The 15,342-nt window shown below is 39.9% G+C and overlaps 1 protein-coding gene across 2 annotated transcripts in view; it reads right to left on the bottom strand.

Annotated features, from left to right (window-relative positions):
- Positions 1-8,281, bottom strand: part of LOC111253668 (uncharacterized) — a 106,935-nt gene extending 98,654 nt beyond the window's left edge. The window contains exon 1 of one of the 2 annotated variants that reach the window (XM_022813428.2): positions 8,223-8,281. Coding sequence is in view for 1 of the 2 variants with exons in the window: in XM_086976881.1 (XP_086833007.1) it covers positions 5,101-5,121 (21 nt within the window). In the remaining variant the exon portion in view is untranslated. Of the gene's footprint in view, positions 1-5,100; positions 5,137-8,222 lie in introns of those variants that run through there. The other variant, XM_086976881.1, reaches the window with a different exon arrangement.
- Positions 8,282-15,342: the final 7,061 nt, after the last annotated feature.

Below are 15,342 nucleotides of genomic sequence, written 5' to 3'. Positions count from 1 at the left end.
TAATATTTGCATCCACCCCATGCCATTGGCCAGGCCATTGCCATCTCACGAAGAGATGTATGTAGTTAAAAAGGACACAGGCAACCGATGTCGCCTATGTCACACTGTGTAAACTGTGCAGTACTGCTTATCTATGTGCTATTAGTTACGTTAATGGCGACTGATCAAACTTATTGTAACGGGACCAACAAGATCATCGATGAGCTGAAGCAAGATTGATTTAGCAAGCATCGCCAATGCAATATAATCAAACGCGATCGTCTTCGACGACTCGGGAAACGTTTCAGCTATTGATATCGAAATACATATATCGATTGGTTTTGTGCGCACGCCATGTCATCTCGGTAGTACTCGCCGCTTCGCTCTAAGCCTACGGTATCGAATTAATGTAAAATGGGATTTTTCTATTTGCTTCATTGCGCTCGTCCCTGTTCTTTACCGAATATTTCGATAAAGATCCAGCTCGGTGCTGTGATCCATGACTACTTCTCGGAACACCCACGCAAAAATATCAGCGCCGCTTGCTTAGCCGAGATATGAGTAGATCGTACATGAACTGACCGTGTAGATGATTACACTATGTGAAAACCATTATTCCAAGATAGCGCTCATGAAATCCAGGGTGGTGACGGAAGATCAGACATACGTCTGTGGCGTTTTACGCGACACCGAGTACAGCTTTACGGCTGTAATGTATGGTAGCGAAAACGCACTCATTTTGCCTTATTCGCAATATCATGCTCGAACAACCAAAACGTTTTCTCTTGTCGGTAGATTTGGCACCAGCGGGCAATTCTTTACCTCACCTGTTCGACTATTTCAGTTTGCTAATAGACGCCGTGTCATTAGACGACAGAACATAGTAAGCACATGTTTGCCTTTTGTCATATTACCAGGTGCATCGTGCACGACCGTGCATTTCCGAGCACGTATTTTCTAAAGCTCCTTTAGTCATTCAGCGATCAGATTCAGAACAAGCTGAGAAGAGATAACTGGCACTATGTGTTAGATTTGTTGCTGTTGCCGACGTTATGTGGCGCTTTTTTGGTATCTTTAATGAGTGAGAGCGAGAACATTTAACATGCGTACGCGACAACAATAGATAAGAGTATATATGTTACACAACGTAGAATGGCTTGTACAATGACACAAAAAGATAAATATTTTATACGTACATCTCCGCGTCAAGTTCAAATATTTGTCAAATGAAATAAATGTTATTTGTCCTTACATCGCAAGCTGAACTTGAATAATTTGCCTTTTCGGGTCCATCTGTTCTGTTTTTTCGCATAGAAAGTTGATCGCCAAATTTCGCAATTTCACTAATAAAGCTTTTAAAAATGTCTGCTAAGTTTGCCAGGAAGTTATGTTTCTATTCTGTTTTCCTTAAAATTAACTAACGTAAAGGTAAATCGAAAAAGTCTGTATTTATATACCCACGTAGATCGATTTGTTAATTCACAATTAAACCCATTTTGTATAGAGCAGGACTGGAACGTATGGTTCACGTCCATATCATAAGGCTTGTAACATTCTAGATATCTTCTCTGTTTTCAACCATTCGTTAGGCTAGGTGCTACCTTTTCTAGTTATATATATATATATATATATATACCCGTGAGACAGTGTGTATCTCGGTTAATGCCATTTAGTTACTAGCGTAATCAACACCATATAGCCTCGATCATAAGTGGGACGGCCTGCAAGAGATCATTGTTATGTGCTGGTGAAGTCCTCAACGTACATGAGAACCATTACTCGATTGAAGTCGATCAGCGATTGAAACTTCAGCATCACGTTAGTGTACCACCAGAATTATAATAATTGGTCCAGCGAGGACAAGCCGTTAGACAACATCAGGCCGAGTTGATGGACGTGACCGAAAGAAGAAATCGATTACGCCAATTAGCGACTACAGTTGTAATAAAAATTAATGATGCAACTATTGCAAAGAAGAAGGACTTGTGCAAGGAAAAATTTCAATTGGATTTTTAAGGTGTCAATTTGTGTAGTAGGTTTACTAGTCTGATAATATAGGATCCCTCAAATGACTAATCGCATAAATATCTGTTTTGTCTTTTCCTTGTCTCCCTCTGTATCACATGACCGTAAATAGAACGGCGGGAGCGGACGGAGCGAGTCTAGTCGAAAATTCGAGTCGAAGATTCGAGTCGAGTCGTCGTAGGCGCTATACGTACAACTCACATGCATAGGCTGCATGGCGATAGTGCGCCTGCGGATACGGACGTCTCATTTCGGACAATCTACGGTTTGTAGTATTTATCCTTCCGTTGTTTAATGTTCGTTGTATAGAGCGATACCTTATCAGAGACCTAACACAAGCTGCACGTCACACAATAGGGTTACAGTACACCTGGATGGGATGATCCGAGTGAATCTGATTTTTAATTTTAAAGTAGTAATTTATATCGACGAACTAACCTTGTTTTGTGCAGGTTTCTTGGTCTTAGAAATTATGTTTTCCGTTGCTGAATTAGCTTTTAATCTATCCTATGGATATGCTTCATCATCTAACGATATATTTCCATAATTTTTTTATCGGATCGCTAGTTGACGCCTATGATGAATAAAAGCAGTTTCTCTCCCATACTTGATACAACAGGCGTTATAGGAAGTCCTAAAGGAGACACTTAGGTACGCGTGGCATGATGAATCCGCTCTTCGCATGGCAATCTATTCCATCACCTTGCCCGTGGCTTAGTCTTACACTGTCATCCACCTCCAAAAGCTAAAGCTCTCTAAGCCATTGACGTCATAGACGGAAAAAAAAATAGCAAAACAACGAGAAGCTTCTACAGGCGGTCACTGAGCTAATCTGATAGCATGCAACCCAAGTCATTAGTGATAGCGCGTTCATTCGTACACTTACTTTATGACTAACATAAGTTTTAAGGATAAGGACAGGATCCCCCCAAAAAATTCCCCTAATATAATTACGTTGATTTCTATAGGTCATGCTGGTATCGATGCGTGCCATCTATATGCCACGTACGTGTAATTAGTTACGAGTCAAATAAACGCGTTCAGCAAGTGTTTTGTAAATTGATTACCATATGAGACAACCACCTTTTTTTCCGTCTCTGCTGCTGTTTCTATAGATGATACGGTAACTCGTACATATGTAATATTACATCAATCCACATATGCTCTTACTGTTCCGTTTTTTAAATTTTCGTTTACTGACATTCAGGTATTACATACTGTTGGAAAGCTTTTCCTGGTGCAATGGTTATCCTAATTTTGTTTGGATCACCAGTTTTTAATTTGACTTTGGTCTCCAAAGATGGGTACATTGGGTAGCAGCATACCCAAACTTATGCTTCTTTAACATGGCCAAAAAACTGCCACGACCGCATGTAGGCCGAAGGTTCTTTATCTGCTTGCTAAAATCACGAATAGCATTTACGATCTAAAGACTTTTCGACTTCATCAAATACTGCCTTGTCTCACTTTTACAGGGACTATGCCTTCATTTCTCCTGGTTCTCACCGCACGTACTCGAATATCTGGACCCTTGGTTACTGCGACATAGAAAAACCAATGAGGTGTCTTTCTTTTGCAGTTCAACATATTCACTTGGAGCCAAGTCTGAGGGTAAATTCTGTGATATTATCAGAGCAGAGCAGGGAATTTTAAAGATATGAAGTTCTCTACAATCGGGAAACAGGTAACTAGAACAAAGAAGAAACAGGACCGGCCATTATATACAAATGGACATTGTATCTAACGCAATGCATACGTAATCCGTTGTTGTGTTCTTATACGCAAAAGTGGGTCGATGCATCAGTCATGGCTGCATTTCTATATTGCCTCGCTGTTCTAGTTAATCATTTGCCGATGCTCAAAAGTCATGTATCGTTAACAAACTCCTTTTTGCTCAGATCCGTTTTAGCAGGTCATAGAATCTTTGGTATCACTGCAGGCTCGACCGATGGTTACTTAGCCATCAGCAAACGAGTCATTTGAAAAGGAAAGCGGCAAGCAAATACATTATCTGTATACTCGATTCGAGCGCGTTTCTCGTCGTTATATTTCCAATATTAACAGCAAAATTAGGTTTTAGTAGCCGACCGGTATTCGGTCGTCTCGCTCCCGTCGTTCCTCCTCCGGCGTCGATTATTGGCCACCAGTAAATGCGGAACAAGATACCTGGTTAAGAGAGGTGAACGCAGCGCTTAATGCTGGCTTGCGAGTAGGACTGCTGGAGCTCACCTTCGAATCGGCGACTACAGAAAAAAGGTTTTCGAATAAGAAACGCGTAACGGGGTTCAGGCAAAACAACGCTTATTATAGTAATTCAAAGACAAACGGATCTTGTGCCCTTGTTGCCGCCAGGGACGCTGTTAGTGGTGTTACCGCATCGGTAGTAGCGCTGATCGCGATGTTCATTGATGTTTCTTTACCGGCGAACGTGGTCCGCCTGACGGCTCGCTAGCTCCCAATGCTTTGGCCCTCTGCTGACATGAAATTGTCTCTGGGCGAAGGAAACACTGCAATAACGAGCGTACAGCTACTGTTTAGATTGATTCCTCATCTACTGAAGCTTCAGAGGAGAAGCAGATATAACGACGCAAAGCAACAGCGAATGGGCGAACAAACCCATCGCCAAGGGAACGCGCCGGCACAACTTTTCAAATGCAACATAAAAGACAACAGCGTTGAATGCTGACATCGGAAAGTCGGATAGCTGAAAGCCACCAAGGGCATAACATCTTTTCTCTTTGCTAATTTCAATTAATTATCGCATAAACCGGACTGTTTTCTTTTAGCAAATTATTATATAAGCCTTATCAGCTCTTTCCGCTAACTTTAGCGGAAAATCTAATATCCATAAGAAATAACAGAATAGCGAGCAAACCACTCAGAGACTAGAACAAGTAAATGGTTGATGGATAAATCGAATGCTGGTTCAATTAATAAACATCGGCATAACATACTAGGAAGTGCTCTTATTTTCTATGTTAGGTGTTGTAGTATTTTTTTTTTTCTATACGAATAGCTACACGGCGTTATTGTAGGTCAATGTAGCTATTTATTTTAAACTAAAGGCGATGAAACTCTATCTACGTGTACACATACCAAATTAGAAGTCAAATTCATAATGGACGCATTGCGTAGTGAAAACCAAATGTCGCGGTATGTTACGGTGGGCCGTCAAACGTCCAGCACAGTATAATGTCTATTAAACCGAGTGTTTTTGTAACACGCGCTCACGTTCGTGTGTCCACATATAAATAGACAATGTATTATAATAATTTATACGTTGTCCATATAGTGGTAGTCATAACATACCCATGGTATCTAAGTGTACTTAGATACTCAAAATAATAGAAAACGACGATCATACTATTAGCAGATCAGTTCTGTCAGACGCAACCGTTTGTGGTCTCGTTCTGCCCTGACCAACTCGCAAGAGGATTAAAACATCGCGTCTAGATCAACAAATACTAACAGAGTGTATTACTTGAAGGTCACTACTAGAACGCCGACACTAGAACACCGCGTACAGACACATCGTACACAAAAACGATTTTTACATCTACTACTATTACATCCACTATAAGTACTTTGGGACCTTAGCCGTGGTGGCAGCGTTAGGGCAGGGAGCTGATTTTCCAAGGCGTATACAAGGATATTTGAGCTTATTTCTGGGTGCTTCATGTACGAAATGTATAGTGCCGGCGTCGGCACGGTTGACTATACTTCGATGCAGTCGAAAGATGTCGGTTCAATGGTTATTATTATCCTTGTTAAAGGCGTTTGACTGTATCGCGCACAAAAGATGATCTCATCATTTCGACATTGGTAAAGGACCAGCTTGATGGTTTTCGTGTCCCCCTTCAACGTGTGTACTTCGAATGAAGTATCAACAAAGCACAATTGGCTGGCTGCACGGTCACGCAGACAATGACGGTAGTCCATCGCGACTGAGTAGAGGGCGTTTATGCTGATGGAGGTAGTTGAAGTATCAGTTTATTCATATAACTAGTCTTTTTAATTAAGAGTGCATATATATATATATATATGTATATATAAACATTTCTTTATAACAGAAATATTGAGTTACAGTTGCTCTTAACACACTATAGCGATCATGGTTAGTTTATCTTTAGGTAAGTTTGTTTACTTAAGTAGTTTAAATGTGGCATTTGGCTACTGTATGATACAAATATATTTATAATTATTAGAAAGGAAAAACGAACTTCACAAGATAATCTTACATCGAATTTTAGTAGTCGTAAAGATACGTCAGGTTTATTTCTAAACTCAAGCCAGTTAGAAATTCCTATATCTACTATACAGTATGTCTATTCTTGCCTCTATACTTAACCTACGTCCCACAGTCTGTATGATATCGCTGTTATAATAATAACACCTAAGAAAATAACGACAAGAACGTAGACAGACTCAGACTAATGATTGACTTCTTTTTGTCCTTTGACCCCAACGTTGTTCACCGAAGCTGTTGACGCGAGCGAGGAAGGTGGATTCGGCTGTCGCTGGTACCACACATCTTTGGCATAGGAAGCGCGCGCTAAATACATCTTCCACCATTAACTCGTTCCGCGCCTGTCATAGTACGACAATTAACGCATTAGTGCGTTGCCAATCCAAAACAGACACTGCTATATGGTTTGTTTATTCTCCGGCTTCACCGACGTCGCGGCTCAACTTTTTGTTGCCGCTAACAGCGTCCGCTGTCTCTTCCAATTCTGCCGCTAGATACTAAGCGGCCGGTTGCGCGAAATTTCTGGCTAGCATCATTTTCGGGATAGCCGCTAGTCGTAAGCGCTTGCCTTGCCAACGAGCAACACAAACAATTTCCGGCTTCGCCTTTATTCTCTAATCGTCATTCGAGTTTGTCTCTTTTTTGTTGCCTCGACAGTGATAGTTTTCTATTTCCTTAGTGCAGTTCTTGACGGTGGTTCCACTAGTTGCCGGCCATTTATTAATCGCGAACGACCAAACCATTTCGAACTGTAGTGGCAGTTATCACTAAAAAAAGTAGCGAGTTTAGACCCCTGCCATTGCAGGAATAGGCCTGTCAAATAGAAATAGAGCAGCTTCGACCATGTTGGATCAATAGAAAACCTCCGAGTACCAATTTTGACCACGACAACAAAATGCCGCTACAAACAGCTTCAAAATTACACTACTGCGGCTAGTGGTAATCGATCCTAAATAGTTGCCTTTTCTTTTTTTCCCTGTTGCTTTTTTTTTTCTGTGTTTTACTGCTCAGTGAATACGATACTCGAAGTTTGAGCCAGTTTTGACTACGGACACAGCCAGTTTCACTTTGCTAAAGTGACAACCAATGCGCATGTAGCATTAACTTGGCTTGTCGTTGCATTACAGTAACCTAAATAGAACAGTCGGAGAATCCACCGAACGAAATATCACCACTGCACTTATTCCTAGTAAGAAGTCACCAATAACACGTCGTAGAAGCAGCTGGCTAACCCGCCAAAGGCAACATTCGGTATGTGTCGAAATAACCGTGAAAAGAAGAATCACAAATTCCTCCAATTGCTTCTTCTATTCCGGTTTGGTCTTATCGGTAATAGTGGTTTAGCCTGTATGTTTCGAGTTTTACGTTCGGTACCGCTGTTAGGCATTCCATCTGAGACTGGCTCCCAGCACGAAACGAATCAGGTGTTTATCTATGCATTATGTGTTCGAACCCAGACCAGAACGTGTCCCCAAGATTAGAGAGCAAATACGTTACCCAGTAAACTATCGCGAGGACGTAGCGGAGCCTACCGGCGACCTACTGGTTAATGGAACGAGAATCAGCTCGCTCTTGCCGCGACTACGAGAGCACGCTGTAAGTCAATTGATTAACTAAAAATGTAATTGATAAAATTCTAAGACAGTCACCATCATCGGCTCTCTTAGCGGGATTAGCTATTGTGGTAGATAAGTTTAAACTAGCGTGTTCACTTTAGAAAACCAGACTAGCTCAGAGTAGTACTTGACAGAAGAATTCGTCCAGCAACTAGGAGATTATACGTGGTCAAGGTTACTGATAAAAGAAAAACAACAGTCATGTCAAAGCTTAGACATACAAAACAGATTCCCTATCATTTAATTCGCTTGATATTATTGTTCCATTGTTAAAGTACCAAAGTTGACTAAGCTTGCTAAACGACATAATCAATCGCGACATCTCGCCATTGTTGTTTAAGGAAAAACTAACTTACCTTGTAACAAAGCTGGCCAATGTCGCTCTACCCAGACGATGTTAGGTGTACCAGCGATTTTTGTGGTTATCCTCAAGTTGGCTAAAAGCGTATAAAACAAAGTTCATCAACAATTCAAGTTTCCCATTGTGTTTTCACTACGCGTCTCTGTTATCTTCCCTGCGTATTTACGTACGTCTTCACAGCAACGCCGAACGAATCACAATTAATTCATTTAATTATCGTGGTTAGAGTTACAGTAATTAGAGTAGCGTGAACGCTTGAAATTTTCCAGATATAACGATTTTATGTAGCTCTACTATTTTTGTGGTTCCAGTGACGCCACAGTTGAACGAGGAAGAAATCTGTTCAACACCCCATGCAGACACTTGTTTTAAGAACACACATATTAGACCGTACCCGGTGAATTGTCATAACAAAATAGAGTGTTTTTATGCTCATTTCCTCTGGATATCACCGAAAATCCTTATCATGATATTGTTGCTATTTCTTTGTTTGGACACTGTTTCGTCGCTATATACTCCAGACGTGTCTGTGAGCACTCGACGCTCTAGGAAAAAGCATCAAAAAATTGGTGTCGCACTACAGCGTTCAGCGTCTGTCTGAACGGAGAGTAGACTTAAACTTGCTCTTGAGTGTTTATGCTGAGCGCCAGGATCGGGGAGGCTGGCATGTGCTCCATCGTAACCGAAGTACGACGACCACATAAAGCGGAAAGGGTCGAGTGGAGAGAGGACCGGCCTGCGTGTGGCGGAGGGAAGCATGGTTTGAAGGAGACACTGGATACATACGGCAAACGACGAAGGGACGCAGAAATCAACGCCGAACAGCACCGACCAAACGAACGAAACTTGTCTTCGCTGCGAGTAAACGAAAGCTATCGGAAGGACCACAGGAGACGAGCCGCAGGGGGCGGAAGATTGGGAGCAGGAAGACTACAACGCAGGGATCCTAAGGGGAAACTCTATCTGAAGGGCATTTGATGGAAGCACGCCTGTCTACGAGAGGGAAGACAGCAACGAAACAAGACCGGTCGACGATCCAAAGACAAAAAGGATTCCAGCCAAAAGCGAAAAAGCTAAATCGATAAAGAATAAACAAACGATAAACACAATACTTGTTGTGACCAGAAAGGCTTGGCTAGCCCCTGGCGGAATCGCCTTAGGTTAACACTACTATGACCACTGCCAAGGGCCGTTCTAATCGATGGATGAATGAAGATTCGTCACGTGGATCTGGGGGTCAAACTGAATTAGCATGACTTAAGTTGGAACCTGAAGTGTGGACGAATTTGTCGAAGTACCTGTAAATCAGTGCGAGATGCGTAAAGCATAGATATTTACTAGCACGGTTGCTAAACCCAGTTGTATAGCACGTATTGAAATAGTCGGGTACATATACGGGTCTCAAAAGTAGGTTTTAGCCAACAAATTTGCGGTAAATATGTACTAGTCCGAAAACTGAGCGTCTAGGATACAAGTCAGAATCAATAACTACATAAAAGTAGCTGTAAAGTAAACAGGTATTTTGGTTCAGCTCTAATCTACTGGTACGGTGGCTTTGATGCTCACGGAAAGTTATTTCGAATACGTGGATTGAAAAAGCGAATTTGTCGCTAAAATAGCAGCTATTTTTCGAATTTATGCAGTTCGTTGCAAAATGTTCTAAATTAAGTTCGTGTAATGTTTAATTTATTTGAAAATGAATGATTTAAATTTTGAGTGGTTTGCTCGAAATTTTGCATCTACATAACATAGATTTTTGCTGAATTCTATCTTATAGTAGGTCACATTTATCCTGTTATCGACGAAACTATGCGTTTTTCTATTGGACATACTAATTTTACGTGTCTTCGAATTGTTAATTTTTCCATAATATATTTATGTGTATTGAAAAAAAGAGATAATATCAGCTTCTATATATTTTAGTTCTGTTTAACTACAGTCATCATTCATTACGTTAGACCTATAGCAACACACTAACATTACACATCCATCTCAAATTTATTTATCGCCATATGGCCTGCCCCAGGCGTCGCTTTTGTCCATGAGTCGGCATTAAGCGCAGCTTATAATATACTAATGTTACATGTCATTACAAATGTGCAATTCTTCTTCCCGGAGGGGGCAGGTGGCAAAAATGAAACCTGCAAAAAATATCTAATTTTGCTACATATTCCTATTCCATCAACTTTTGGCAACAGCTTCACCTTTCGATCAAACATTGTGAGCCTTTCATTGTGGCCGGCTTCTCGTTGGCATTGTCGTAAATACTGACTTAGCTAAAGTCGCGTTTTATTGCGACGACGAAGCAGTTGTTTTATAACTAATAAGGGGTAATAAGCAGGATTCAATTAATTTGATTTAAGACCCATCTATTCTTGTAGATAAACTAAACGATTGTAAACCAATCTACAGACAAGAAAGTGCTTCCATTTCACTCGTAGCAGAAGCTGACGTATGAGTAAGCTCGCGCTAAACGATTACGTCAGCTAGCAGAAATAGCGATAACCAAAGAACGGGTGCCAGAGTCATTAATATTTGATATGTACACTAATATTCTACGAGCACTACTTAGAGAATTAAGAAAGCATCATACGCTTCCTTAAATTAGATGTCTCCAGCTCAGTTTGCTTTAATAGCCTTAACGAATGGTGCAGTGTTGAAGCAAATACTGAGGACGTGGCGCGAAATTTAAACTGAAGCAGCTTAAGAAACGCGATTGGAATCAGCTGTCTGAGAAATCTTTGCGTAGTTGAAGGTCTTCCAAAGGACAATCATGCTTAAAAGAAAGTATCTGCTTTTAAGTTGTCGACCCTAGCAAAGTGATTGTGGTGTAACCGTGCATTTCGAAATAGAAATTCCAATTATTTACTATATTTAATCTGTTATATTAAGCCCTATAATTATTCTCGGCCAAATCTATCTGACATTGTTCACTACGAAAGACAACATAAGTTCTACTATCTTTGTTTACCATCCAGAAACTATTTGATTGAGATAGGTGTAAATGAGACGATACTCACATTCGACTAGTTTGTAGCAGGGTGTTTTAAAAGCACATTATTAAAGGTGTGATCTAAACCAAGAGACAAGGACTATACCTTTGTATTTCCACGAATATTAGGCTAGAATGACGTCCGCAATGTTTGCATTGACTGATCTTCGTCACCAGCAATAGCAGATACCTTTGATCTTGTTTATCATCACCTTTTCATCGGGTATATACGTGATATCAATAAAATTAACCTTAGAGGAAAATCCACCCGTTTATTTCGATAAAGTTTCTAAATCGCTTACAGAGAACAGAAGCTTGCCGATGGCGCGGCAGTTATTGGAGAGATAATAGCAGCACCAATGGTAGAGACGGGCGAAAATTGTCGATTAGGATTGAAAGTGCCGCAAGCTGCTTTAAGGAAAGCATCACTCTTCTCATAATTGAATGTCAATTTGAAAGATCTGATCTGAAAATAGGTAAAATAAAATTGTTGGCATTATTTAATGCTGTTGTACTTAACCTTTTTCTGGCTATCGGATATCAATACCGTTGCTAAGCATAGTTGTCATCTAGTCTCCTACATATATCATTGTATAGAACAAAGAAAGCTTGCTTGAGCTAAATTATAATTAGATGTATAATATTTAGTCGTAGGTGGTTTTAGTGAAATCGTGCAACTTCTAATAAAGGTACAGGTAAACATAGTTTTTGAACCTTATACCCTGTTGATATTTATTTGTTTGTCGTAAGTCGATTGACCTTTACCGATTCAAGAAGTGGTAACTATAACTAGCGGAGTAAATTCTTGACTGAATAATAATCCTAATAATAATGTAGCTTTAGTATAATAAAGCATAAGGAAACATCCGCGTACAATTAACTACACGTGCGCAAGCCACTGGCCATGCAAATAGACACTGAGGGAGGCACGCGAATTTAGACACCTAACGATGCATAAACAGATTGAAACAGTAAACGACGTTATTTTTAGTAACGTCAGTTGTCATCATCAGACACAATCTTTATGTGAAAAGACGTCCAAGTGCAGCAAATGATTAATGAAAGAACTTCAAAACAAGTTTTTAGAACTGTCTAATAATATCTTAGACTTTGTACATGAAAATAAAATAATGCAATTTCGAAACAAAATATATATAGTGTGCTCCACTGTCCCTACAATTTTTTTTCGTAAGCCAAAAGAGCCCGCTAAATAATCGATCGTACGAAGCTGTCGGTTGTTCCTATAATGAAGCGATATATGCAGCCAGGGTAATCTCACTCGCAAACGTCTCATGTTCATTAATTGTTACCGTTAATCTGAAATTGAATGCTTTGGTGCCTCGCGAAAGGATTTTTTCACGTCGCCCGCAAGTCCGACCTTTAAAATGAGAACGACTCGTTGAAGGTGCCGCTTTTCTTCAACCTATTTTTTGAATTTATATAAATAAAATTCTCGTGGACAAACCAGCAGCTATATAGAAGTTGAAAGCCAACAAACAACTACCGATCGAATCGATTCGTTGCAAGACGCTTTCGTTTGTCATCTAAGAATTTTGACATTTGGCACCTTTCACGCTACCAAAACTTTGGAGTGTAGTTTAACCCTAGACAACTACTGGAAATCTTATAGCTAGCTCTAGAATATGTTGCACGTGTGTATTCGCCCGCTATTTCCTTTTATTCCTTCCACTTTAGTCGGATCGAGTCAGGATAATTTATTGCATCCAACAGTATTCTGCGGTTACTCTCTGATCTGGGACTCGAAACTCGTTTAAGGACCGCAGAATTCTCTCGCTGGGTCGAGAACGTACCGCGGGTGGGTGCATTGTCCGTATTCATATATTTAGGTGATGAAATTTAACTGGGTTTTAGCAGGATACCCTCAAAGACTTACTAAGAGCTTGGCCGTTACTGTGAAAAGTGTTGTCGTTGAGGTAAGCTGCCAACCAGACAACCCGTTTTTTAATATTACCCAGTTGTGTGATATACAATATGCTACAACGTTACCGCGGTACAGGCAGTATTGATACATCCAAAGGTCTTCCGTGCCCCCTCTGCAAGCAGTGTCCTTATGGAGTTTACGTTACATGCTTGTTGATGAATGTTGGCATTATACAAAGAAAGATAGATTTGCAAATTTTAGATGCTAAAAAATATGATAGTGTTTAAATATATGATATGTTTGGAAATTGTCGCGATTAGATTAAAATTTGAAGATTGCTCTTATATAACAAACAACTGTTACTTTAGCCAAAACCAACATGAACTAAGTCACAGATGGCTAATATCTTGCGTGTGTTATCTACGACTTCACTAAGATGTCAGCTAGGCTATGTTTCGCCCCTAAGAAAAAAGTGATTAGGACTGTTTTCAACTGCCCCGTTCTTGTACACAGTCCAAGATCCTCATATCAAGACATAACTAAAACGATGCAGAGGAAAATAACTGAAACAAAAAAAAAAGAAGAAGAAAGCTTCAATATTTACCTCATTACGAAGTTTAGCTGAAGGTTTTTTCACTGACTCGAATTGGACTTTTCAAAAGATTGTAGATGAGAATTTATATGACGCTATTCGCATCTCACCGTATTTTAATAACATCTGAGCGGTCTTCAAAATTTCACCGTTTCAGCTAGAAATTCCCACTCGAGATGGCTTCAGTACCTATCTTACGCAAGTGAAGTCGAATACACACAGAGAGCTATAGACACCTGTCTCGCTTGCGCAGACACGAGGACCGTAAACGCTGACGAACCATCCTCCTTCTAAATTAAACCCATTCGCATTATTTAACGTTCTGTATCTCTTACGCAGTACAAAGCTAATGAAATTACCGCGCATGACGGTATAATCCATCGCTAATCAGGTACAGACACGAGTGTTATATAGGGTAAACTTTTTGCCTGCAAAATTACGTTTTAGATTAGTCAGGTAGGTTCATACTAAGGTTGGCAGTGTTTACTGACAAGTTCAAACTGTCGAACCGCTCAGTCTATTTGCGTTCTTCTTATTACGGCATAAAACTGATATAATATAGATATGCTCCTTTTTTCATGATAACATACTACCAGAGTCGCTGGCTTCGTTTGTGTCGGAGCCCAATATAAAGCAATGTTGTTCAATACGCTTATCCTATGACGTAAGTCAGGTGCCAGTGTTGGAAACAGCATGCTTTCGAAATAATTCTACTTCTATTAGATAAAAGTCTTTTTTGTTGTTCGACAGAACAAGAAGAGACAACATGCAGCGGCTAACAGTGGTGTTGCAGCACGTGACTTGTAGGCGGCCTCTCGTAACGACGCTGAATGGACTCTTGATCTGTGGCAACGATTGGGTCGCGCCCAATTTGCTCACAGAAAGTTTGTCAACTTCTAAAGTTGTTAGAAAACAGAAGTATGCAGTCTAAGTTCTTGGATATTTGCCTCAAGCTTCCGTAAGGCTACAAAACCCAATAGCTCACCTTTTTAGGATAGTAAAGTCTAGTATTTCAATTAGCTCTCACTGAAATGTGCAAAATTTGCTTTTACTACGGTGTTTAAATGATCCCCATAAAAGTAACAATAAAGATCGACCACGCACAGGTCATCACCCATGCATTGAAATATATATTGGTAACAAGGCATACACAATTGAGTCGTATATGTGGTGTACGCATGTCAAGAGAATAGGACATAAAAAAAAAATGCTGATTATTAAATACAACATAATATCTCTAAATTCTATAGAACGTTCGCACGTAATAATTCTTTACGAGACTACTAGATTAACAGAGCAATGGCATGGCTTTCTGAAACTTTTTTGTCGATTAAATACAAATGTATGGTCAGAGCTTGAAGAATTATATCCATAGCATGGTTTGCTGTACGTTTCCTGACATATGAGATAACCACGATAAATTTACTGAGCCCACAGTAAAAATTAGTGAACTGAAATAAATTTAAACATTTCTTAAAGTATATATAAGGGTATACTTATTTATCTCTTAATAATAGCATTTTAAAGTTATGGAAAAATACAAACATGTTAGCCTCTTTACACTGGACGTGCCCCGCAAAAATTATTCCTAGTGATTCACAATAACCTTGATGCGACAGTCGGTTTTTACTCCATTATAAGCTTCATTG

Source organism: Varroa destructor, unplaced genomic scaffold (assembly GCF_002443255.2).
Source record: "Varroa destructor unplaced genomic scaffold, Vdes_3.0 BEIS01000001.1, whole genome shotgun sequence".
Lineage (NCBI taxonomy): Eukaryota > Metazoa > Arthropoda > Arachnida > Mesostigmata > Varroidae > Varroa > Varroa destructor.
This window is presented reverse-complemented; position numbering and strand designations above follow the sequence as displayed.